Genomic DNA, 26,939 nt, shown 5'->3' on the forward strand with positions numbered 1-26,939 from the left:
TAAGGAATAGACTTTGAGAATGGAATTAATGACCTGTCGGTGACAGACGATGATGAGGGTGATGCCAGTTAACGGAGGTTAGCTGTTAGAATGGAGTATGGAGCACTACGGTCGTGAGACGCCTTTGAGCCTGTTCGGCTTGAGGCCTGCAGAGGAATCCGAAGACCGGAGTGCATCAAAAAGGGCATATATATATATGTTTATATATATATATATAGTTTACGGAAGGATAAAGGCTTTGCCTGCGGGGACCAACTTCAGGTAGTTTAAGTTAGCAGATGTTCTTGCTTAGTTTGTGTTAAAATCTATTATGTTTAATAAATCAGGCTGCTACGGCCTATTTTTCCCCAACAAGCAATGGTGTGGTCTCAATTTAATGGGCAGAGGTTGGGGGGATACTAAGGTTTTTGTTAAGGTGGTAAGTTAAGTGAAGTAGGACATCTGTTGTACTAAAGTCAAGAAAAGCCCAGAGCAGGGGAACGCAGTGGACTCGGTGGAGGGCTGGCATGACTGACGTCACAGGGGACAGCAAAATCAATGGTTGGCTGTCAGTACCCGGGGGGCGGGGAAGGGAGTTTATTTAAGGGTTGGTTCCCGCCCTCCCGGCAACACAGCGCGGAGGAAAGTTCCCGCCCACCCACCCCTTATGGTATTGGTAGAGCATCATGGGGGGTTGTAGTATGTGTGATTTGTGTGTTTGTGTTTGTTTTTTATATTTCTGTTACAGGTTCAGAAATGGGTTGTCGTGGCAGCGTTGGTTGGTCCCTGCGGGTAAGGAATAGACTTTGAGAATGGAATTAATGACCTGTCGGTGACAGGCGATGATGAGGGTGATGCCAGTTAACGGAGGTTAGCTGGAAGAATGGAGTATGGAGCACTACGGTCGTGAGACGCCTTTGAGCCTGTTCGGCTTGAGGCCTGCAGAGGAATCCGAAGACCGGAGTGCATCAAAAAGGGCATATATATATATGTTTATATATATATATATAGTTTACGGAAGGATAGAGGCTTTGCCTGCGGGGACCAACTTCAGGTAGTTTAAGTTAGCAGATGTTCTTGCTTAGTTTGTGTTAAAATCTATTATGTTTAATAAATCAGGCTGCTACGGCCTATTTTTCCCCAACAAGCAATGGTGTGGTCTCAATTTAATGGGCAGAGGTTGGGGGGATACTAAGGTTTTTGTTAAGGTGGTAAGTTAAGTGAAGTAGGACATCTGTTGTACTAAAGTCATGCTACATTACAGAATTAGAGTATAACTAAAGGCAAAACGTTGTTTTTAGTTTTAGATAGAGTGGAGAGGGATTAGAACCTCTGACAGTTTTTATTGCTGCCTATCTGCCAAAGATTCACCCTCTATTTGTCCTGTTTACCATTATCATTATCATTGAAAGTGAAAAGGAAAAGAAAATCACAAGTTTTGGGTTGTACCCAGAAAAGTAATAGAGAGGAAATCTTCCAATGGGGACACTAGTTCTGATGACCTGGGGGTCCCCAAGGAATTCCCTAATTTTCTCTCACTTCCTGTTTGGCTATGGGACAGGAAGTGAAGGGAAATATCCTAAATGGGACACAGATTGTGAGAAAAAAAAATATGACAGGGGTTATAACCAGGGCTGTGGAGTCGGTAGATGAATGTTTCAACTCCTAAATGTTCCGACAATCTAAATTTAGTAGGAGTCGGAGTTAGAGTTGCTGCATTGTTTGCTGACTCCGACTCAGATTCCAGGTTCCCAAAATTTCCTCTGACTCCAGGTACCCAAAATTTCCTCCGACTCCACAGCCCTGGTTATAACCCTCCCTTGCTCTATCCAAAGAAAGAACCCTCTTATGTCTAAAATCATCCTATGTCCACTAGGGGCATAGGATGACTGAGAAATTATATATTGGACTACCTGAGATGAGGCAGCAATGATTATCCACAATATATCCCAGGATATCTTTAAAGAACTAATTACTGTTTGTTGATTCTGATCTCAACAGGTTGATTGAAAGATGTTAATATCATCACCTCCAGCTACCTGGCTGCCTGTGTAATGTAAATTGAATCCAGACTAACTTCTAAGGATCTTTCATTGTGGCTTGTGCTAATTGACCCTGCTATTGTGTGAAGATGTCCTGTGTTTACACATATGATAATGTGTATTGTATAGCAGGTGCGCGGAGACGGGACATCTACTCTGACAGGTCATATGTCAGAGTCACCTTGTCTGGGTAAATGATCAGTTAATTAGCTCATGTTAATTTATGTTCTGGTTACCTCCTCTTTAAACTGTATATAAGGTTGCATTCTTGGTTCTATTAAACACTCCATGTTTAGCACACAAACAAGTCTCGTCTCATGTGTTGAGAGCAGCTGGAATATCTGATATCTATATGCAGACTAATAGGAAGCGGTATATGACGGAAGCACTCAAGCGGAGAGTGGGACGTTCCGTTACACACTTCTTTTGTGCAATTTAGATGTGGTAAAACGTGTAAAAGCATATAGTAATGCATGTTAGATAATGCATCGCATGGATGGGAACTCATCCTTTGCCCAGAGCAATGATTGCTTAAAGTGATACTAAAGGCTCTGTTTTTTTTTATTTTTTTTATACATGTTATACATACCTGCTCTGTGCAATGGTTTTGAGGTCCCCGCCAGCGCTTCTGGCTTCTCTCCCCCCTGCCGAGTGCCCCAATAGCAAGCCACTTGCTATGGGAGGTACTTGTCATGTTCCCTCCTGAGCCCTGCTCTGTGTGTCCATAAGACACACAGAGTCCATAAGACACACAGTCATGGATGTGACTGACAGCAGCAGGAGCCAATGGCCGATTGGGCAAATGAGGAGACAGAGAGCCAGGAGAGCAGCTGCTCCTGTGCACATCGCTGGATCGAGATCAGACTCTATATTGGGGGGCTGCTTAAGTATTAGGGGGGCTGTGTACTGAAGGTTTTTACCTTCATACATGGAGGTAAAAAACCTTCAGCCTTTAGAATCACTTTAATAAAACCCTGGGTAATCTGAAGATAAAATTAATCAGCAAACACTATTGGATGTGACCTGCATTTTCTACACAAAAACAATGCAAATGACTGCTAGAGCACCTAGAAAACAATGCGGAATGTGATGTACGATGCAATATGACAAACATCCTGCATCTTTCTGAAAACACACTGGAAAGCCCTGCATGTTACTGCACCGCAGAAATACACCACACTGCTCTGTGGAGACATGAATAAAGTTTCACTAAGTGACACTTCAAAAAAAGTAAACAGTATAGTACTGTCCCCTGCTAGACCACACACATAAAACACTAACCCGCATAGTAAAATGCTGTATTTTAGGGTCGATTTAGTCATGCGTCAAATCTCCCTTGCCTCTGAAGCACGATCCGTGTTCATATCACGCTGCAGAGGCTACTAACATGCAGTGTGGAAGCACTGTGATGCCTCCTCACCGCCTGTTTTAACCCCATTCTTGCTGACAATAGTGCCACAACCGGGGTGTTTTATATAAACTTTCCTGTACAGTTTGCTGGCACTTACAGTAGATCGTGGTCAAACGAGCTGTAAAATCTTTGTGCAGGGTTAGGCTGAGAAGGCCATTGTTACATATCAGCGACAGCTCGTGTGAGTGTGACCAGCCATTTGTCACAAGTTAGTGAAGGTAGTCGGGCCTGACGCTGCGTCTGTCACACATGTCAACTGAGCACTGACTAGTTGCCTCGTGGACACATCTCATTCACATTGTCCAAGGCACATGTATTTATAGGACATTTATAAAAGGCATATACATTTATTCAATTATTTTAAATAGCACAATTCACACTGTGCATTTTCCTGCATTTCATTGCATTCTAGTTACTTGTGTTTAGAGAGAACAGATATCAATGTGTCCAGGGGCAGATTCAATACTCCAAAAACGTGTAAAGGCAGGTGTAGTTAAACACGGGAGGCAAGTTTGAATGTAACCTTCAAGCAGTTCTAAAGCCTCAAAGTTTACCTTAATGCATTCACTGCATTAAGGTAAAAAACCTTATGTATCGAGGATCATCCCAGCCCCCCTTATACTTACATGAGCCCCATCTCGATCCCGTGCTGTGCACGAGAGCAGCAGCTCTCTACTTTCCCATGGGGCAGATTGATAGCACTAGAAGTCATTGGCTCCTGCTCAGGGCCACCATCAGGGGGGTACAGCCGTCACAACTATAAGGGTCCCTGGGGCCAAAGAGGTCCGCCCGGGCCAGAAGAAGGCAGGACGGGTGAAGGGGAGCAGTGCTGCGCATTACAGAAACTATTTCACAGCTTCTGCTGTTCTTGTGTCATTGAGCTAAGACATCAAGCTCTTTACTGCCACCTCTGGCTACTATGTGCATGTGCACCCCTCGTGTGATCTGTACTATGCTTCTCAGCAACATGTCAGCTTTGTAAAAACGAGCTGGGACTAGGTAGGAAGACCTTCTTTACAAGTAGGGGCTGTGAGGGAAAGGGAGGGGCCAGAGCCTTGTGTGTTTACAGGCTTGTGTATGTGAGGGGCTGCCATATATACAGGTGTGTGTGTGGGGGGGGCTGATATATATACAGGATTGAGGGGGAGCTAAGTGCATACAGGTGAGGTGGCCGGTGTGTGGATTCGGTAGGATGGCCTGTGGACAAGCCCTGGGGAATGTTGCTGGTCAGGCGCAGGGAGGGGGGCGGGCCTAAAGCCGTGTAAAGGGCCCAAAAGGTTCTGATGGCTGCCCTGCTCCTGCTGCTGTCAATTAAATCCTATGATGAGGGAGCGGGGGTTTATCTATGGACACAGCCAGCAAAGCTCGGGAACAAGCCTGCACAAGTACACGCTCTAACAAGGCTTGCTGGGGGATACTCAGAAGGCAGGATGAGCCAGGAGTGCTGATGGGGGACCCCAGAAGAGGAGGATCGGAGCTGCTCTGTGCAAAACCTTTAGAAAGAGCAGGTAAGTATGACGTATATGTTATGTTTAAAAATAAAATAAAAATCAAAGGTTTGAAACCACTTTAACATTGACAGTGAAGCTAATATGGCACATTTCTGATTATGTGTTTCTAACTGTGATTTAGTTACGACATAATGAATCTTTTCTTTTTTTAAGGCCTGGTTCACACCTTTGTGTTGTTATGTGCATTTTGGAATGCACAAAAACATGTGTCATAAAAGTACATTGAATCCAAAGTGCCTGATGACATCTGTGTGGTGCTTAGCTTTGGTAGAAATGAGGCATGTCCAATTTTCTGCATAATTTCATTTGCTATGAAGCCCAACAGAATAATAAAAACATGTGTAAAATGCACTACAACACATGTGTAAAATGCACTACAACACATGTTAAAATGCACAAAAGTGGACACAGATAGATGTGAATACAGCCTAATATTTACATTATTTTATTAACTCCCTGTAGGTATACCCAGTGTTGTCAGTAACAGCGTTTAAATAAACGCCGTTACCTAACGATGCCCCTTTTGAGGGTAACAAGTAATCTACCAGATTACTCTTCCCCTCGCGGCAACGCCGTTCCCATTACTTGGGCGGCGTTACCCAATTACATCTACCGCCACTAGATGGCAGCAGAGTAATTGCCGGGCCTGGGCGCCTGCATGACGTCACGTCAGCGCGTCCATGTCCCACGATGTAAGGGCGGAAGCCCACACTGGAGTGTCTCCAGGCAGGACACACCTCCAGAAGCGAGGCTGATATCCGATTCCTCGATAGCTCGGTCACCATCAGGGAGGAGTCCGGGGACGCCCAAGCCAGCCCGCAGAGAGTGGGAGTGCAGCGCAAATAATAATCTAATGGAAGCAAAGCCGCACATGTCATCACCCGCCGCCGCCGCTACACAGCCCATCAGGGATTTTTATATGCTGCTTTATCTTCGGCTTTTGTGAGTAAGCTAAGCTGTGATACTTTTAAAAATACATTACCTGTTGTTTCAAACAGAGAGCACGGTTTTCTTCTGTCTTTACATCCGCATTGCCTGCTTCATCTGGAGGATTTATTAGTGTTTTCTGTGGAGTGTTGATTAACCCCTTGGAGGATTCCTTATAATGATTTGATCTGTGGCAATATTTCTGCTTTGCATGACTTTCTGTTAGCTCAAGAGTGAAGGGTCTATGCTGGAGGTGAGAGTACCTAGTGAGTAAGGATGAGCTCTGGCGTGTTCGCATAGAACACGTGCAGAGCCCGCCAGGAAGTGTGCACGGCGCTGCGCTAATAACAGCCAGGGAGACATTGTCCCGATGCTCGGCTGCGGGGATCGTGAAATGTCTCCCTGACTGTTATTAGCGCAGCGCCGTGCACACTTCCTGGCGGGCTCTGCACGTGTTCTATGCGAACACGCCAGAGCTCATCCTTACTAGTGAGACTTCTGGTGGAGGGATTGTCACGATATTGTGAATCTTCAGCACTGGTGGATGTTTCATTTGGACTCATTTTTTCACTTGCTACTTGCTTAAATTTTTTAATAAATACCAAATGTTTTAAAATACTGTATATAGTGTTTTTATTCTTTAATCAGTTAATATAAACATCTTTGATATTAAAGATGTTATAGAACGTAATTGCATTGTAGAATATAAAAAAAAAAAGGCAGTCACTTTGCTGAGTAACTAATTACTTTGCCAATGAAGTAACTGAGTCACTAACTCAATTACTTTTTCGGACAAGTAATTTGTAACTGTAACTAATTACTTTTTTAAAGGAAGATGAGCAACACTGGGTATACCCTCATATGTTCAGTCCATCATAAAGAAATGTGTGCATCATATGGATACTAAATAGACATTGCAATGTGACAGCGGCATGCAGTATAGCCCATAAGCATAAATATTAAACCACACCATTTCCACAAAAACATTATAAGGCAGCTAATAACTGCTATACATTTTGAATTGGGCATTCTGTTGGACTAATATGTGTTTCACATTTGTGTGCCCTAAAAAAAAAAAAAAAAAAAAAAAGGAAAATCATTCAAAGTACCTTCATGTCAACTAACGGGTCTCCTCGGAGTAGTGTCCACTCATAGCGAACTATGGCATGGTCATCATTGCTTTCCCGTCCATCCAGTATGACCCAATCGACAGGCAGCTGGAGCATCACATCTTGTCCCGCATTGCTGATAGGTGGCTTGTCATTCTCTGTTATGAATATGAATTATATCAACATGGTATGGTTATTCTCTGTTATGAATTATATAATTATATCAACATGATATGGTTATTCCCAGTTATGAAATATATAATTATATCAACATGGTATGGTTCGGGTTATTTTTGTTGAAAAATGACCAATGGTCAGGAAGCTGATTTTTGAAGAATCAAAAAGGAACTGAACTGAAGCTATGCTCAGAACAAGGCAGGCAGCGGGCAAAGGATTAGTCTTTAGTATTATATGTGGACTCCCTGCAGCTGATCTTTTCCCACCACTGATTCCAGATTATATATTTTTTAGGGTAATACTAGGCAAAATTAACACTTTTAGATGTTCCCTATAACATAGCAATTTATCACTTTTTAAGTTCAGTTCCACTTTAAAGTAAAAATGCAAAAAAAAGTACAAAACAGTAACATTTCCAACCAAAATAGACCCCCAACATAAAAGAAAATTGTACTTTCTACCAAGGAGATTTTTTTTTTTTTCATTCTGCTTTGACGTGTGCAAATAACTTTTTGTACGTGTCCAACTTATCAAATAACTGCACTTCTCAAGCCCAATGCCTAACTACCCCTATTAGCAGCTGCATGGAAAAAAAGTTGCCATATTTGCAACTCTACTACTATGTACAGCAGAGCATAGTTGCTGTGGTCAGGTGCAGAGGAGTGACCTTTCCCCATGGGTACCAGCTCTCACTCATGCAACACCACAAATACCATGGCCAGGCAAAGGGGATACATGGGGCCATTGCAGTCTGCACCAATTAGCCATAACTTGGAGTAGGTCCCCTTTTTTCCAGCAAAGTAGCTCTGACCCGTCAAGGATGCCACTAGACCTCCGAAGGTATGCTGTGGAATAGGGATGAGCTCTGACGTGTTCGCACAGTCCACATGCAGATCCCGCCAGGAAGTCTGCACGGTGCTGCGCTAATCACAGGCAGGGAGACATTGTCCTGATGCTCGGCTGCAGAGATCGGGAAATGTCTCCCTGCCTGTGATTAGCGCAGCGCCGTGCAGACTTCCTGGTGGGCTCTGCATGTGGAATGTGCGAACATGCCGGAGCTCATCCCTACTGTGGAATCTGGCACCAAGCTGTCAGTTGCCAATCCTTTAATTCTGGTTAATTGCAAGGTCAGGCCTCCACTGATCGGACTTGCTTTTCCAGTACATCCCACTGATTTTCAATTAGACTGAGATCTGGAGAATTTGGGGGCCAATTCATCACCTTAAACTTGTTATTGTGTTCCTCAAGCCACTCTTTAACCATTTTTGCAGTGTGGCAAATTATCCTGCTGACAGGAGCTACTGCCATCAGGAAATACTGTTTCCATGAAGGAATGTACTTGGTTAGCAACATTATTTATGTAGGTGGTACGTGACAAAGTAACATCTACATGAATGGCAGAACCCCAGGTTTTCCAACATAACTTTGCCCAAAGCATCACACTGCCTCCACCAGCTTGTCTACTTTCCATACTGCATCACCCAGCCATCCACACAATGTAAAAGAAAATGTGATTCATCAGACCAGGCCACCTTCTTCCATTATTCTGTAGTCCCGTTTTGAAGCTCACGTGCCCATTATAAGTGATTTTGACTGTGGACACAGGTTAGCATAGGCACCCTGATCAGACTGCGACTACGCGGCCCTATAAACAACAAACTGTGATGTCCTTTTTTTCTGCTTTCAACACATCAACTTTATGGACAACAACTTTACTTGCTGCCTAATATGACCCACTGACCGTCAGATGCCATTGTAACTACATAATCAATGATATTCACTTAACATGTCAGTGGTCATAAACTTATGGCTAATTAGTATACGTGAGCAGCTATTTTTCACAAATATAATTGCGCAGCACCTCTCTGCAAAATTCAGTGCTGATACAGGGGAAAGTATATATGAACATTAGTATAGTAAGATGCTGAAGCGGTGCAGTTAATGAAGCCCAACACAAACATGCAGTAGAGTCTTCAGACACGACGTGAAATAATGCAGCATTCTCGATTTTTTTTTTTTGTAGTTTTTCAGAAAAAACGATCGTGTGTACGCGTCATCAAAGTCAGGAGTTGAAAAACAATGAAATCTGAGGTTTTTGCTTGAATATGTATTTTTTTTAAAACCTACCTTGTAATATATGGTCACCATTTGCCACTTACTGTTGCTCGGTAATCTATACTCTACAGCTGTCCCTTGGCACTCTATAACGCTAGCCGGAAGGAGTTTCATAGCTCTGAGTAATTGTAAACTGACGTATGTCACTGTGAGCAGTTTGGCCTCAATAAGCGTTGCTATAATAAATTAGAAAGCACCTTACTTAATCCATAGTGCTGCTACCGCCCTTGGGCTCTGTCAGGATATGTGCCAATTTCTCAATCTCTTGCTGTCTGTGTCCCCATGAGGGAGATTTCACCTTGCTTTCTGTTTAGGTAACAACACAGGATTAAAACAGAAATCCTCTCTGCAGACACAGACATTATTTAAAGTGTACCCCAAAAATATCCACATTGTGAACATATTTAAAGTCACTAAAAAAAAATAAGGCACACAGCTCCTTTCTCTATCTGCAACGTAGAAAGCGTCCTGTCTCCCCTGTAGTCCACACCAGGGAGAAAGCCTCACATTACTGTGTGGAGTTACAGACAGAAGAACAGGAAGTGAGGATTTCTCAGAAGAAATAAGGACATTTAAAAGCAAAATGGAAGGATGAGGTAAGTGAAGGAGGACTGCACTAAGGTAAAGGAAGCTATTCAGGGAAAAAATTTTTTACCTTTACAACCCCTTTAAGGTTTATTGCTGTCTCAGTCCACGCTATTAAAAACAAAAAAAAGTTTTGCCTTCAGTTATATGTTTATAATTCCTTTACAAACAATTGCAAGATTAGTCAAATACTTGTTATTATCCTTATACTTATGGCTTTTTCCTTGTTTGATACATATAACTGGACCAACTACTTTTCCAGGATGAAGTTAATATAGCCCTATGACCATCCACCATCTTGGAGGATCAGGTTATCTATTTCCACTTGTATGAAGGAACACCGGTGGTCCTATTGATAACTATGTTAGGCCCTGTTCACATGGGGCAATTCGCTCTGTGCACCCTGCAGGTCCGTCTTTTACCGACACAGAGATGCATGCACAAGTTTTGTGTGCATCCCCGTTCCGGCGCTGCATTGTTGTCTACTGGGACACGTGGCTGTACGGACACGGCCATTGTGTCCCAATATAAAAATGCGAGTGCGGGTCCCAGAACACAAACAGAGTTTGGAGTCTACACCCTCCCTGTCAAATTGGGAGACAGCGGCCGTGTACGTGCAGCTTCATGCCCCAATAGGCAATGAGACTTAGGCACATGGATGCACGCAACACCAGCAATGGCAATCTAAATGAATACAGATGAATCCAATATTAATAAGGAAGCTGCATTTTATTCCTAGTACAGAGACCAGAAAAAAGACTGCAGAACTGCTTTGTGCTTTTTCAGTAAAATACTGTAAGCATATTGAAAACATATTGATGTTATGACTTGGTGTGTATATAATACAGTGGTGTAATGTGAATGGGGTATGTTACCATCTGCTATGCCATCTGGGATTTCCAGCATATCCTGGCACTATTGATAATTAACGAAGAGCTAGGGAGATCTTCCTTTGCCTATGTTTCCTGTTTTTTCTGTGTGTCAGGTAAGTACTTTCACAGGAAATTATTTTCTAAAAAGATCTATTAAATTATGTGGGGCATATTTATAAAGCAGTGAGTGTGACATTTGCCAAATATTCACTGCAGGTAAGTCAACCAGTCTAATTTAAAACGCAGGCACCATGTCACATTTACTGCTTTATAAATACACCAATATGTGTTCAAAGCAAGGGCAGTGTTCCAAGATTTACACCTCTGTATGCAAAGTTTACACAAGCATGGCGTATTCCTTGCGTATAGCCATTCATTACTATGGGCGTCTCCCCCAGTAAGCTGAAATACACCCACAAATCTTTTTCTGCACATACATGTTAAAGTAAAAAATTAGCACAACAGCCATGTAACTAGGAGTTTCAGAAGGAGAGGTCAGAATCTGTAACCAACAGATGGAACCTTGGATTACGAGCATAACCCGTTCCAGGAGAATGCTTGTAATCCAAAGTACTCGCATATCAAAGCGAGTTTCCCCATTGAAGTCAATGGAAACAAAAATAATTTGTTCCGCATTGACTTCAATGGAATGCAATACTGCATGCGGCCAGAGGCAGGGGGCGCGGGAGAGCCTCGAAAATGTCCAGAAAGCCCCGCGGACAGTTCGGCTGACCTCGGCAAACCTCAAAAAAGGCTCGATCTGTCCTTGGGCCTCTTCCGGCCACCCCCCCCCCCCCACACCTCAGGCCAAACGTGGTACTGCACACCACTTTGGCCTGAATCCTGCTCGTTTTGCGAGACAACACTCGCAAACTGAGTTAGGGTTTTAGGAAATACAGTGCTCATATTGCAAAACGCTCATTAACCACGTTACTCGCAATCCGAGGTTCCACTGTACTGGTTTTCTTCATATAGCTATCAGAAATTAGATTTATCTGACAGGCCAATATATGGCTACTGCCTTACTGCATATCGTTTAAATAAACTAAGCCTTCACATAGTTGTCATTTTAATTTGATTTGATTAAATATTTTTTTTAAATCAAAATCAAACTGTATTTGGCTAAAATAATGTGTCAGGGATGACAATTGCCATGAGCTGAATTGTGCAGAAAATAAACCAAGGAAGGCAAATAGTATTGGGCAGTTTACCTAATGACAGGGGGAAATTATTTTTTGATCCCCTGCAGATTTTGTAAGTGGGGCAACTTAGACAGAAGTAGGGGTGCAACGGATCGTCATTGATCCGTGATCCGAACCGAAAAAGATTGATCCGAACCGCACACACGTGATCCGAGGATTGTTTTCTAAAACAAAAATAATAATAATAATTTGCGCATGTTCAGTCCACACACAGCGTGGTCATGGCGAATGGAGGAGCTTGAATGCCCCGCGTCATTTAAATCCCCTGTATGGGAGCATTTTGTCTTCCATGTCAAATATAATGATGAAGGAAAGAGGTTAGTGGATAAAACCGTGACGGTGTGTAGGCACTGTGGCACAAGAATGCCATATGACAGTGGGAACACATGAAGTATTGTCACTAGGGGTGCAACTGATCCGTATGGATCAGCACCTTCGGGTCAGGACACACGGCGATCCACGGGCCTCCCGGTCCATAGGAAAGGCCGCGGCTTCGGCCTAGCTATCGAAGCGGCGGCCATCGAGGTCCACCCGGCGCGGGGGATGCAGGCTGCTCCTCGGAAGTTTGTGGGCACTTGAGCTCAATATGTCATTGACTCTTAACAGCCCAGCGATGAGCTCCATGCTGCACCTTGAGGAATCCACACGGGGAGCCGCTGCCGCCGCCGCACCCGCCGTCCTGCTGCTTGCCAGAGAAGAGAGAGGAGGCGATCGGGGGGATCTGTATGGACTGAGCACGTAGGGGGGATTTTCACTAGACACTCAGCCCGCCGATCAATGACACTAAAGGGATCTGATGATTGGGATAGTTCAGGTCACAGTAGGGAACTGGTGACACCACTTTCGTACATGGGGCTGCGACTTCCACTTGGCTGCACATATAAGTATTGCGAGATGCAGTTATTTCAACACAAAACAGAGCTTATACGCTTAAATACAGTATTTGTAAATCTGACGGACTGTTCAAATGTGAAAATCAGAGGTGTTCTGTCATATTAGCAATAAACAGTCCGTCGGATTTCCAAACACTGTATTTAAGCACATAAGCTCAGTTTTGTGTTGAGAAGAACTGTGAAATCTAAAACTCTGGTGGGTGTAACAAGATTTGTCTTTTTTTTTTTTTTTGCTGATCCGAAAATGATCCGATCCGTGACTCCTGATCCGAGGATCGATCCGATCCGTGAGTTTTTTGATCCGTTGCACCCCTAGACAGAAGGGTCTATATGTTTATCGTATGTTTATTTTAAAATGACAAGAGACAGAATATCAACCAAAAATTCTGAAAAAACACATGATACAAATGTTATAAATTATGATACAAATGTTATAAATGGAGTTGCAGCCCACTGCAACAGGGCAGGTAAGTATAACATGTTTGTTATTTTTATAGGGGGGGGGGGAGAGACTTTACAATCACTTTAAGGTTTCTTGGCTGTCGCTTGGCAACTCGAATTTTCAGCTCCCCAAATTCTCTATAGGATTAAGGTCTGGAGACTGGCTAGGCCACTTCATGAGCTTCTTCTTGAGCCACTCCTTTGTTGCCTTGGTGGTATGTTTTGGGTTTGTCATTCTGGAAGACCCATCCATGACCCATCTTCAGAGTTCTGGCTGAGGGAAGAAGGTTCTCATTCCAAGATTTTACAATACATGGCCCTGTCCATTGGCCCCTCAATGTGGAAAAGTTGGTTTGTACCTTTAGCAGAGAAACAGCCCCAACTCCTAATGTTTCCCCCTCCATGCTTGACTCTAGGGATGGTGTTCTTAGGGTCAGCACTTTTCTTCCTCCAACACGGCGAGTCGAGTTAATCCCAAAGAGCTTAATTTTGGTCTCATCTTACCACAGCATGTTATCCCAATCCTTCTCTGAATCATTTAGATCAGTGATGGTGAACCTTGGCACCCCAGATGTTTCGGAACTACATTTCCCATGATGCTCATGTACTCTGCAGTGTAGTTGAGCATCATGTGAAATGTAGTTCCAAAACATCTGGGGTGCCAAGGTTCGCCATCACTGATTTAGATGTTCATTGTAAAACTTCAGACGGGCCTGTACATGTGCCTTCTTGAGGAGGGGAACCTTGCGGACGCTGCAGGATTTTAATCCATGGCGGCGCTTTGTGTTATCAATGGTTTGTTAGGTGACTGTGGTTCCAACTGCCTTGAGATCATTCACAAGCTGCTCCCTCACATTTCTCATGATCATCTTTACCCCATGAGGCAAAATTTGCATGGAGCTCCGGACCGAGGGCGATTGATGGTTATTTTGTATTTCTTCCATTTGCGAATAATCGATCCAACAGTCGTCTCCTTCTCACCTAGCTTCTTGCAGATGGTCTTGGCCCATTCAATCCTTGTGCAGGTCTACAATCTTGTCACTGATGTCATTTCACAGCTCTTTAGTCTTGCCTATGATGGTGAGGTTTGAATGGAAGAAAGATTCTGTGGACAAGTGTATTTTATACACATAACGAGTTGTCGTTAGGACCACCTTCTTAAATTGAGGACTAATCTGTGTACCACATGAGTACATACTGTAGCCAGTCTGTGAGAGCCAGAATTATTGTTGGTTGGTAGGGGATCAAATACATATATTTTGAGTTGCAGTTCAGTGAGTAAAATAACATTTTTTTTATCATGTGCTTTTTCTGGATTTTTGGTTGATATTCTGTTTCTATCATATAAAATACATACATTTCTTAGTAAGTGGGCAAACTTACAAAATCAACAGGCGATCAAATAATTGTTTTTCCCACTGCATATACTGATTACATACACTGATAACATTCTGAATTTCTGATAAGCTTTCTGAAGAATATGAACATGTCCAATTAGTTGTGGCACCTGACAAATGTCATACTGTAAAACAGTGAGACATCAATGGATTTTGCAATAAGTAAATTTTGGGTCCCCAAATCCCTACTGCTGTACATTGAACAAGACAACCCGGGCTCCACCCAGCCAACATCCCTTGCACCTATGGTACATTAACAAGTGGAATACAGTTCAGATTTGAATGACACATGTGAAAGCATTTTACTTGCAACTTAATTCCAGTTTTCCAAGGTCTACTACAATTTTAATGTATTTTAGCACAACTACTTTTTTTCAGTGGTGTGAACTGACGGCATAGGATACAAGGATTTTTGCCTTGTCTTGCACTGTGACTCAGGGGCGGATCCAGAGTCTAGTCTCGGGAGGGGCAATGCCAGAAAATTTTGCGGGCAATTTTTCGGGGCAATGGCTGGTGTTGGCGCTTTAATCATCACGGCGCCATGGTTATTGTGTCAGGATGATTGAAGCGCATTATTTGTATTATTACATTGTAATATAAAATGTAATAGTTCAACTCACCATAATGCAGAATCATTGGGAGCCCCGAGCGTGTCACTTGCCACTGTTGACTGCCACGAGATGCCATGTCCCTTGCCACATCCCCTGCCAGCAGATGGGAATTGTCACTTTCTAGTGGCTGTGTCCCAGAGTGAAGGCGGGCAGTGAGAGATGGTGTCAGAAAGCTGCTACACATCAGAATATGCAACCAAAGTGATGCTGCATTGCGGCCATCTTGGTACACCCGCATTCAGTAAACCTAGAGCTAGAAGTCGGCAAGCGGACATCTTTATACACCCACCCGGAGTCTTGCTTTTCACAGTTATTTTTAACAGTAAACTCAGCTTATATAGTGAAATATAAGTTGGGTTTACTGTTAAAAATAGCTAATAATATTATTATTATTATTATTATTATTATTAAAAATAGCTGTGAATAGCAAGACTCCGGTGGGTGTATAAAGATGTCCGCTTGCCGACTTCTAACTCTAGGCTTACTGCGTGCGGGTGTACCAAGATGGCCATGACGCACCGTCACTTCAGTTGCATATTCAGATGGGGAGCAGTTTCCTGACAGAACATCTGCCCGCTCACAAGCCTGACCGGCACGGCGGCATGATTGCTCACTCGCCGCGCCTACCTGTCGGCTCGCTCACCCGCCGGCCTGCTCAGTCACCTGTCGGCTTACCCGCTCCTTATTTTCTCGGGGGGAGCAATTGGCACGTTGCCTCCCCCCTGGATCCGCCCCTGCTGTGACTGTACTGGTTGAGGCTGCCCAGCGCAGTCCCAGCACACCTTGTATGATGAAACTCACTGGTCAGCGCTTATTGGTCAGGACAGCTACGTGACAATGCTGACCAATGAGAAGCACTTCTGGGACACCTTAGCAAAAGAAGCCTCAGATGTGCTTTTCATTGGCCAGCATTGTTACATGGTTGTGCTGATTAGTGAGCACTTGTAATTGCGAGCATTATGATAGCTACTCATTGTACTGCGCTGTATGGGCCAGTAGACCAGCAGCACGGAGCATCACCAGGGCTATGTGCAGTAGGGTCTAGAGGGGTGGCCAGGATACTTGGAGTTAGTTCACCTATTACTTACTCTTGAAGCTAAAAAAAACACTGAGGGATTTATACTGCATTAAACCCTTTTCACTGAATGTTTGTACATATGCACCTTACTAATGTAGGCCTTTTTCCATGGGGTCGCATGTGTGTGGACCTGTGTTTGCGCTGGGAGCATTCTGCACAGCACACTCCCAGCATGGAGACTGTGTTGTTACTGACAACTCTGAATCTTATCCTAATGGAGGAGGAAGGGCTGACTCTAGATTACATGATTTCTGTAAAAGCCTATGATTGGCTATCACAGTGATCAGTAACTGTACAGCCCACTTCTATACTCTTTCTCCTCTTGGGTGGAGTAAAAGTTATAAAGAGGGAATTTATCAAAACTGGAGCAACCAGAATCTGGAGAAGCTGTGTCTGGTAACCAAGTGGCTTTTATCTTCCGCTTGTTCGGTTAGACTTTGAGAATAAAAGAAGCCGAATGGTTATAATGCACAACTGCTCCAGGTTTTGGTGGGTCCAGTTCTTATAAACTCTCCTATTGTATCTATTTGTCCTTGCAAACGTAAATGTGACTGTGTGGGGCTCTTCTGCTGTAAAAGTGAGATTGAAGACAATACTGGGTTCTCATGTATGCAGAGCAAGAGGCTTCAGAATATCAAGTTTATATTTTTTTTTCTATCTTTCTCTGGAGTTCGTAATTCCCACATTAAGGTCTGGAATCCGGAGGCTTTGAAGAACTTTGAGTGGAAAGAATTTTGAAAAAAAAAAAAAAGAAGCCTCCAATTCAGCGTTTGGGTCTTGCCCGGGACCAGCAGATGTCCACACTCGCTATAATCTAGGACCTGACAGCAGGTCAGAGTTCAACCCCACCCCAGGAGTCCATGAGACTGCAAGGGTGCAACCAGAGTATGCATGTCTACACAGTGCAGGTATAGTCTGTGGTGGAACAGATGAAGGCCCCCAGCCTGAGGGCCAGAGCAGAAGGGAGATGCAAGAGAGAAAGCTGTGAGAGAGCTTTATAAATGGTGCAGGGATTCCAGGAGAGCACAACGGTGCTGTGTGAGGTGGTCTAAGGACCTTACCAAGGGCCTGAGGTTAAGGCCTGAGCAGTGGTGCTGCAAATCAAAGCCAGATGGCCTGATGTTTTCATTCATGTTTAACGCAATGGTGGAAACCTGTGTGTGGGCAACTGTTCTGTCTAAACCTTTTCTTTCATTGTAAATAAATGTTGGCCACCGAACCCTTAAAACATTATTCTGCGTGGGTTAAACTTACTGGGACGCACTACACTTGAGTACCAACCCCCCAACAAAAAAAAAGTTTGTGTAAAAAATAAAGATAATATTCCTAGGGTTTGATCTAGGTTAGGATCAAAGGTCAGTGTGAGTGTGTTCGTTTTTGGATTCAACTATTGCTTTAGGATTTGTTTGGTATTTGATCACAAAAACTCATATCATAGCAATTACTTTGTGGATCTAGGTGGATTATACCTTGTTTTTTTTTAGGACAAATTGGGCTTTGCTTTTGGTGACGAATGGTCCACCATTGTAAAAAATATAATTGAGCTGTATTTTTCTTTCGACTACCATAACTTGGCACCAAAGAACTGGATATTATGAGGAGAGGTGTGTACCTTGGATATTACTAGGAGAGGTGTGTACCCCGGACATTACGAGGAGAGGCGTGTACCATAGACATTACGAGAACAGGTGTGTGTACACCTGACATTATGAGAAGAGGTAAGTTATATGAGGGGAGGTAAGAGACATAAGGGGAGGTAATAGACATCAGGACAGGCAAGAGACACGAGGACAGGTAAGTGACACGAGGACAGGTAAGAAACATCATGAGGAGAGGTAAGAGACATCATGAGGAGAGGTAAGAGATACAAGGACAGGTAAGAAACATCATGAGGAGAGGTATGAGACATCATGAGGAGATATAAGAGACACGAGGACAGGTAAGAAACGTCATGAGGAGAGGTAAGAGACATCATGAGGAGAGGCAAGAGACACGAGGACAGGTAAGAAACATCATGAGGAGAGGTAAGAGACGCGAGGACAGGTAAATCTGACCATAGAAAATCTGCAGATAATCTATAGGAGTATGGCCAGCTTTAGAGACACAAAGAGAGGCAAGAGACACAAAGAGAGGTAAGAGACACGAGGGCAGGTATGAGACACGAGGGCAGGTAAGAGACACGAGGGCAGGTAAGAGACATGAGGGCAGGTAAAAGATACGAAGAGAGGTAAGAGATATGAGGGCAGGTAAGAGACACGAAGAGAGGTAAGAGACACGAGGGCAGGTAAGAGGCACGAGGGCAGGTAAGAGACACAAGGGCAGGTAAGAGACACAAGGGCAGGTAAGAGGCAAGAGGGCAGGTAAGAGACACAAGGGCAGGTAAGAGACATGAGGGCAGGTAAAAGATATGAAGAGAGGTAAGAGACACAAGGGCAGGTAAGAGACACGAGGGCAGGTAAGAGAAACAAGGGCAGGTAAGAGACACAAGGGCAGGTAAGAGACACAAGGGCAGGTAAGAGACACAAGGGAAGGTAAGAGACACAAGGGAAGGTAAGAGACACAAGGGTAGGTAAGAGACACGAGGGAAGGCAAGAGACACGAGGACAGGTAAGAGACACAAGGACAGGTAAGAGAGACGGGGGCAGGTAAGAGAGACGGGGGCAGGTAAGAGACACGGGGGCAGGTAAGAGACACGAGGGCAGGTAAGAGACACAAGGGCAGGTAAGAGAAACAAGGGCAGGTAAGAGACACAAGGGCAGGTAAGAGACACGAAGAGAGGTAAGAGACACGAGGACAGATAAGAGACACGAGGGCAGGTAAGAGGCATGAAGAGAGGTAAGAGACACAAGGGCAGGTAAGAGACACGAAGAGAGGTAAGAGACACAAGGGCAGGTAAGAGACACAAAGGCAGGTAAGAGACACGAGGGCAGGTAAGAGACACGAGGGCAGACAAGAGACACGAGGGCAGGTAAGAGACACAAGGACAGGTAAGAGACACAAGGACAGGTAAGAGACACGAGGGCAGGTAAGAGACACGAGGGCAGGTAAGAGACATGAGGGCAGGTAATAGACACGAGGGCAGGTAAGAGACACGAGGGCAGGTAATAGACACGAGGGCAGGTAAGAGACACGAGGACAGGTAAGAGATACGAGGACAGGTAAGAGACACGAAGAGAGGTAAGAGATACGAGGGCAGGTGCGAGAAAAGAGAGCAGGTAAGAGAAAAGAGGTCAGGTAAGAGATATGCGGAGAGGTAAGTTACCCCGGGTATCAGAGGAAGCTCTGGGTGAAGTCAAGGTTCCATTCCTTGGGTTGAGGGTGAAGCTGCTGTAGTCTCTATGAGGAGAGAACTGACACACATTCCGCCCCCGGTGATTGCAGTTGAAGAGGAAGCAGCTGAGGCCCCGGGCTGAGGTCTCCACCACAGCGGCCGTACAGCTGGTCTCCGTACAGCACACCTCCAGACATTGCCGCCAGCTGTACACCTCTCCGGGGGCCTTCAGGAAGGTGGCTCCGGCCTCCAGAGAGTCCTTGGTACGGATGATATTGTCCTCCAGCTGATTAAAGTTACACCCCACATCCCCGGCCGGTCGGACCGCCACTTCTTGGAGCTGCTGCGGCATGTTGTTCTCCTCCTCCTGGTCCTCCGTGCCTCCTCCGGCCTCCTCACCTTCCCGGCCATTACCGTGCCTGTGTCTGTCCTGCGCCCAGCCCCCCTCCTCCTCCTCCTGCTTGTGTCGCTGTTGTTGGAGCTGTTTGCGGAATTCTTCTAGCAGCTCCTCCACGCCGGAGATCTGCGATCGGAGATCAGTGAGCTGTGGGGCCGGGGATCCCGGGGACACCCTCCTGCACCCACCGATCTCACAGCACAGGAGCAGGCAGAAACAGGAGATCAGAGGCCTGACCCCCAGCACCGGGCTCTGGTACCCGGGGAAGGGGTACATCGTGCTGGTCTCAGGGTGCAGATCGATCCGGTGATTAGATCAGAGGTGTCCTGGGAATAAAATGGTAAGGATCAGCATGGCTCCTGTGCTCTCACCCCGCCTCTCCTAAGTGTGGATCCTGTCTTCTCCCAGCAGGAGGATGGAGAGGAGGATACAAGCTGGAATCAGCACCCTGGACCAGTGACAGCTCCCACATCCCTCCCATCCCCCCTCCATACAATGACATCACACCCAGCCATTCATCTGTTGCTTTGATTAAACCACAGCTGCCATCCTATTGGTCTTCCATCCTGGATACAGACAGATGAGCAATGCTGGTGACACCTGTATGCATGAGCAGATACAACAGACACTTTACTAAAATGGAGCACACAGAATCTTCTGCAGCTCTGCATAGTAACCAATCAGCTTCCGGATTTAATTGGAACAAGCTGAAGTTAGAAGCTGATTGGTTAGTATGCACAGCTGTACCAGATTCTGTGCAAGCAAATCTCCCCCTTTATATTTCTTTTTGGGCGGACATGATAATCAGACACATTTTAACCACTTTCTGCATGTAAACAAAAATCTAGCCAGAAAATGACAGAGAACCCCCAAACATTATATATGTAGCGCCCCCTTACTTTCAGTATGGGCACTACGCTAAAGTTAGTGGGGAATGGGAGAGTTATTTTGTTCCCATTCACAATTTGCTAAATTATGGGCTGCTGTCATTCCTGAACTGTCCTGTAGGTCAGTCTGCGCTCCATGGGTGCTGATTCCACCCCTGCGAGACAGGTGGCGCTAGAGGGGTTCTGGTAGAGCCGCTTTTCCCCAGCAGCCAATTAGAGGAGTTTTCCCTCGCGGGACATGCTGGGGGAGAGTATATCTGTGGCAGACGCCATTTTGTGTGGTTCTTCGCGGGGTTCCAGGTGCGGCACCCACCTTCAGGGTGTGCGCATCCAACGGACCCCGGTGATGGCCTACCAGGCCGGGGTCACACGCTACGCGGAGCTCCATGTTCCTGAAAAGGGGCCCCAGTGACTTACTGGGTCCCCAGCTCTACTGAGGAGATCCCAGGATGTGTGCCGTTCGATGGGGGGTCGGCTTGAGGAGAACCCGGAGGCAGGTTGTCTAACAGGGCTTGAACGAACCATCGGGGATCTGGTGACCAGGACATTGACAGGTACACTTCAACTGTCACCCAGTGACCCTTACTTAATCTACTGGGAGGATTCGCTCAATCCGTTCAGTTCACTCAAAGTACTAGGCCTGTGGCAGAGGCCCTAGAGCCAGGCCTGTGGCAGAGGCCTGTTCCTCCCAGCAATCTAAAAGTGACAGTTCAGCTGCCAGGCTTGTGGCAGAAGTCTGTCCGGGGGCACTTCACCCACTCTGGCTAGAGTGGCGACGAACTGTAACTACTACTACTGTGCTGTTGAGAGCAGTATTGCTCGGTTCTTATCCAGGCCTGATACTGCAAAGTTCTCTTTTGTTTCATCAACCTTCTTGCTATACCTCATGTTGATGTTGGCCATGTTGGGCCTGGAAATAAAGCATTTGAAAACCTTTATTCATTGACTGGACATTCGCTCACTACTTCGCTTACTACTCTGCTCATCAACTACACCCCTAGACAACACTGAGAGGTAACTTAATATGCCGATCCCAAACCACAATCAGCGGCTTCTGAGGGGGTAGCGCTACACGTGGGGGCTCGTCCGGGATTATCGGCTGTTACCTCTGGCAACGGAAATCGTGAGTAGCGATTTATTATCGTAACCACTTCAGCCCCGGAAGGATTTGCCCCCTTAATGACCAGGCCATTTTCTGCGAAACGGCACTGCGTTGCTTTGACCACTTCAGCCCCGGACCATTTGGCCGGCCAAAGACCAGGCCACTTTTTGCGATTCGGCACTGCGTCGCTTTAACTGACAATTGCGCTGTCGTGCGACGTGGATCCCAAACAAAATTGACATCCTTTTTTTCCCACAAATAGAGCTTTCCTTTGGTGGTATTTGATCACCTCTGCGGTTTAAATTGTTTGCGCTATAAACAAAAATATAGCGACAATTTTGAAAAAAATGCAATATTTTTTACTTTTTGCTATAATAAATATGCCCAAAAAAAATATATATGGGTATATATATATATATATATATATATAGAAAAAAAATCCTCCGTTTAGGCCGATACATATTCTTCTATATATTTTTGGTAAAAAAAGAAATCGCAATTAGCGATTTTTATCATGACTGCAACATTATGGCGGACACATCTGACACTTTTGGGACCATTGTAATTTTTACAGCGATCAGTGCTATAAAAATGCACTGATTACTATAAAAATGACACTGGCAGTGAAGGGGTTAACTTGTAGGGGGCGCTGAAGGGGTTAAGTTAGACCTAGAAAGTGGGTCTAACTGTTAGGGGGCGTGGCTTGCCGTGACACATCACTGATCGCTGTTCCCGATGACAGGGAACAGACGATCAGTGACATGTCGCTAGGAAGAACGGGGAGATGTTGTGTTTACACTAACATCTCCCAGTTCTTCAGCTCTGTGACCCGATCGCGGGAGACCGGCGGACATCGCGGGCACGGGCACGGAGCACGCGACCACATGGCGGCTATTTAAAGGTTATGTATGTATACGCCCATTTGCGCAGCTGTGCCATTCTGTCGATGTAAAAAGTCGTGCGGAGGTCGGCAAGCGGTTAACTGACAATTCTACGTTGTGCCCGAAACGAAATTGACATCATTTTTTTCCACACAAATAGGGCTTACTTTTTTGTGGTATAAACAAAAAAAGCTAAATTTTGGAAAAAATATATATTTTTAACTTTTTGCATTTTAAAAAATTAATTTCTTCATCAGTTTAGACCAATAGGTATCCTATATATTTTTGATTAAAAAAATGTTATAGCATCTACAAAATAGGGGATAGATTTATGGCATTTTTTTTAATTTTTTTTACTAGTAATGACAGTTATCTGTGTTTTTAGCGGGACTGCAGCATGTACTGTGCACATGTCACTGTCAGGGTAGGGTTTTAAAACTAGGACGCAATCAAGGGGTTAAATGTGTTCCCTAGTTATTGTTTCTAACTGTAGGGGGATGGGACTGACTGGGGGAGGAGACATATCGCTGTTCGCAATTACTGCAAACAACAGATCTGTCTCTACTCCCCTGTCAGAACGAGGATTTGTGCGTTTACAGGAGCGGGTCGGCAAGTTAATCTTGCACAGCAGACTTTTAGGAAAAAGGTAGTTAAAGTGGAAATGAACTCCCATCTCTGACTTTTACCTATAGGTAATCCTACAACAAGGCTTACCTATAGGTACTGTAAATATCTCCTACGGAGAAGGCTTTTGACTCCATGGAGTGGGGGTACTTATGGGAAGTCCTGCGTAAATTCAGGTTTGGACCAAGGTTCCTCCACTGGCTGGGTCTGCTGTACCGGGCCCCCAGGGCTAGGATCCGTGTGAATACCTCCCTTTCAGATTATTTTTCCTTCCAGAGGGGGACCCGCCAGGGATGTCCGCTATCGCCTAGCTTATTTGTCCTGGCTCTGGAGCCCCTGGCGGTCCTGGTTAAGGAATCTAGCCGTATTGTGGGTCAGCCCTCTGGAGGAGAAGATATCCTTATACGCAGATGACACTCTGCTGTACCTGCAGGATGCCGACCCCTCGCTGAGTGCTGCTTTGGAGGCCTTCAATGAATTTGGGAGGTTTTCAGGGATTCGCATCAATTGGTCCAAATCTGCCTCGTTTCCCTTAGATGCGCAGGCCAGGGCATCTGAGATGCAGACTCCTTTGCAATGGGTGGATGAATTTGTCTATTTAGGGATCAGTGTTTAGACGGACTTGCAGTCGATTCAGCGCCTTAACCTCCAGTCTGTAGTCCGTCGACTTAAAGACCATTGCTCCCGTTGGGCTAATCTCCAAGGGCGCATCAATATTTAGAAGATTATTTGTCTTCCTAAATTTACTTATATCTTCAGAAATTGCCCTGTATGGATACCCCCGTCCTTCTTTAGAGACTTAGACAGCTGCATTGGCTCTTTCCTGTGGCAAGGGTCTTCCCCTGGCTTGGCGCGACCAACTCTTCAGCTCCATGTCAGCTGTGGTGGTCTTGCCCTCCCCAGCCTGTTGGTATACTACTGGGAAGCTATGCGGGTCACGGTAAGGCGGTGGTTTCAGCAGTCCAGAGCCAATGCGGCCGTCTGTCTGGAGGCGTCCATAGTGGGATCCCTTGCGGAACTGGGTAACCTGGTGTACAGGGGCCCCTCGGCGTACTCCTCCCTTCCGACCTCGACTAGGGCGACCCTGTGAATTTGGGGGGTGGCTAGACATCGGTTCCTGTGTCCTGATAGGTGGTCCCCATATTCCCCTTTGTGGGGGAACCCTTCCCTCCCTCACTTCAGAACTATACCAGATCCACAACTTTGGGCACGCTTTGGCATCAAGCAGCTGCATGTTGTCTTCCAGGCTGGGTTTCTCTTTTCGTTCAGGGCCCTAGCGGACAGACTTGGCTTTCCTGCTTGGCTGGTGTTCAGGTATCACCAGCTGCGTCATGCAGCCAGGGCACAGTTCCTGGTGCCCCCCAGTCTCAGGGCGGACCCTATTGAGGAGTTTCTGGCACAGGAGTCTCTCACTAAAACTATGTCAGCGTTGTACCTGGCTCTCTTGCAGAAGGATTCACCCAAAATGGAGGCCCTTTAGGATTAATGGAAGGCAGATTTACCTGATTTGGATAGAGAGACCTGGGAGGAATGTTTTGAGGATAGCTCTAAACTGGTGATATCTTGTAGGGACAAGTTGATCCAAACCAAATTCTTACATAGGGTGTACTACACACCTCAGAGGCTGCACAGAATTTAGCCGCTACGCTCCCCGAATTGTCCGCGTTGTCACTTACCCGACAGCCCCTTTTTTTCACATGTTCTGGACCTGTCTCAGGCTGGCGAGGTACTTGGCTGCGGTGGGAGAGGCCATTAATATTCGCCTTCAGCTAGATACACTGTATACCTTTGACAGCGGAGCTGGCCCTATAGGGAGTACAGGATGATGAGCAGAGACCTAAATATACTAAGATACTGATTTCACTGCTGCTTTTTTATGCCAAAAAGGAAATCCTGTTGAAATGGACCTCTCCCCTGCCCCTCACGGTATGCTCATGGGAGGACTCGGTTAACGCAGTCCTGCCACTATATAACTTGACGTACATGAGTAGAGGGTGTTCAATTAAGTATGAGGATTTGCCGGCCATGGACAGATCCCACATATAATGCCTGCCCATGTTCACTATTGTTTGCAGTGGTGCCACTCTTGGGAAAATTTGTGTGCCCTTCTGCGATTCCCCTGGCTAATGGATAGATGTTTTTCTCCATATCTATGGTACCTGCTGATTTGTGACATTGTGTTTTGAATGTTCTGATCCTCTCCTGTATGTAACTGCTACTTTTTTCTTGTCAACAGTTATTTGTATCATACCATGTTTGTTCTTTTTTCAATAAAGACCAACCTTGTTAAAAAAAATAGAAATATCTCCTAAAATGTGCGCCGGAGCGTTCCTTCAGAGTCCTGTGCCATAAACTGCTGCTCCTGCACGCATGCGCGGGAGCGACGTTATCGCAGCTCCGGCCAATCACATATTCAGAGTCCACGAGCCTGGAAGGAAGACGAGTGACGGTGGGAGCACCTGCAGCAGGGACGACAGGGCGCTGGATGGTATTGTTTTCAAGTAAGTTTAACATAATATGCTAGTATGCAATGCATACTAGCACATTATGACATTACCTTTCAGGGTACAAAAAATTAAGAGAAAAAATCCCAGGGGTTTACTACCACTTTAAATGCATTTTAGTACATACACACACACACACACACACACACACACACACACACACACACATCAATACTTTGATTAAATAAAAAACATTATGTTACGCCAAGTAAATAGATACCAAAACATTTCGCACTCCCATGAAAAAACAAACTATAGTACCTAAAATCTCCATAGTGAGTGAATCCTCAAGGCGCTTGGTATCCATTTCCTTCTATTTTTTGCCTTCAGAATAGGTGGGTTTTGATTTTTTTTTCTGAAGGCCTGGTGATTCACTTCCGTTCGGCTATTGGTTGGTAATGCGTTCCACAGTCGAGGTCCTTGGACTGAAAATCTTCGTTCTCCTTTGGACTTGTAGCGGGCTTTGGGTATTTGAAGTAGATTTTGGTTGATAGATCGGAGAACGCGATTCGGGCTGTGGCATTTTAATTTATCACATAAATATTGGGGCGCGCTTCCTTGTACACATTTGTGCGTCAGGCAGAGCGCCTTAAATGTGATCCGGTCTTTTACAGGCAATCAGTGGAGGGAGTAATTGATTCCCAGGGTTTTTTTCCTGTTACAAGTCGTGCCGCCGTATTCTGGACGGCTTGTAGACGAGCAACCTGGTATTTTGGGAGTCCGAGATAAAGGGCGTTTGCATAGTCGAGTCTGGAGTTGATTATTACTCCCACCACTACAGCTGTGTCTTCTTTTGGGATGAAGGGAATGAGTCTACGTAGCAGGCGCAGCAGATGGTGAGATCCGCTGACTACTGAACCTATTTGTGCTTCCATTGTCATGTCAAATGTGACTCCGAGGCTTTTGACTTTGGTGCTAGGGGT

The 26,939-nt window shown here is 45.2% G+C and overlaps 1 protein-coding gene across 1 annotated transcript in view; it reads right to left on the reverse strand.

The window, feature by feature from the left end:
- Positions 1–20,497, reverse strand: part of LRP11 (LDL receptor related protein 11) — a 75,414-nt gene extending 54,917 nt beyond the window's left edge. Inside the window, exons 1-2 of the mRNA XM_040350550.1 lie at positions 19,613–20,497; positions 6,980–7,137 (exon numbers count right to left, since the gene is read on the reverse strand). Coding sequence (XP_040206484.1) covers positions 6,980–7,137; positions 19,613–20,294 — 840 coding nt within the window. The 5' untranslated portion in view covers positions 20,295–20,497. The remainder of the gene's footprint in view (positions 1–6,979; positions 7,138–19,612) is intronic.
- Between the last annotated feature and the right edge of the window lie 6,442 nt (positions 20,498–26,939).

This window comes from Rana temporaria, chromosome 4 (genome assembly GCF_905171775.1).
Source record: "Rana temporaria chromosome 4, aRanTem1.1, whole genome shotgun sequence".
NCBI lineage: Eukaryota > Metazoa > Chordata > Amphibia > Anura > Ranidae > Rana > Rana temporaria.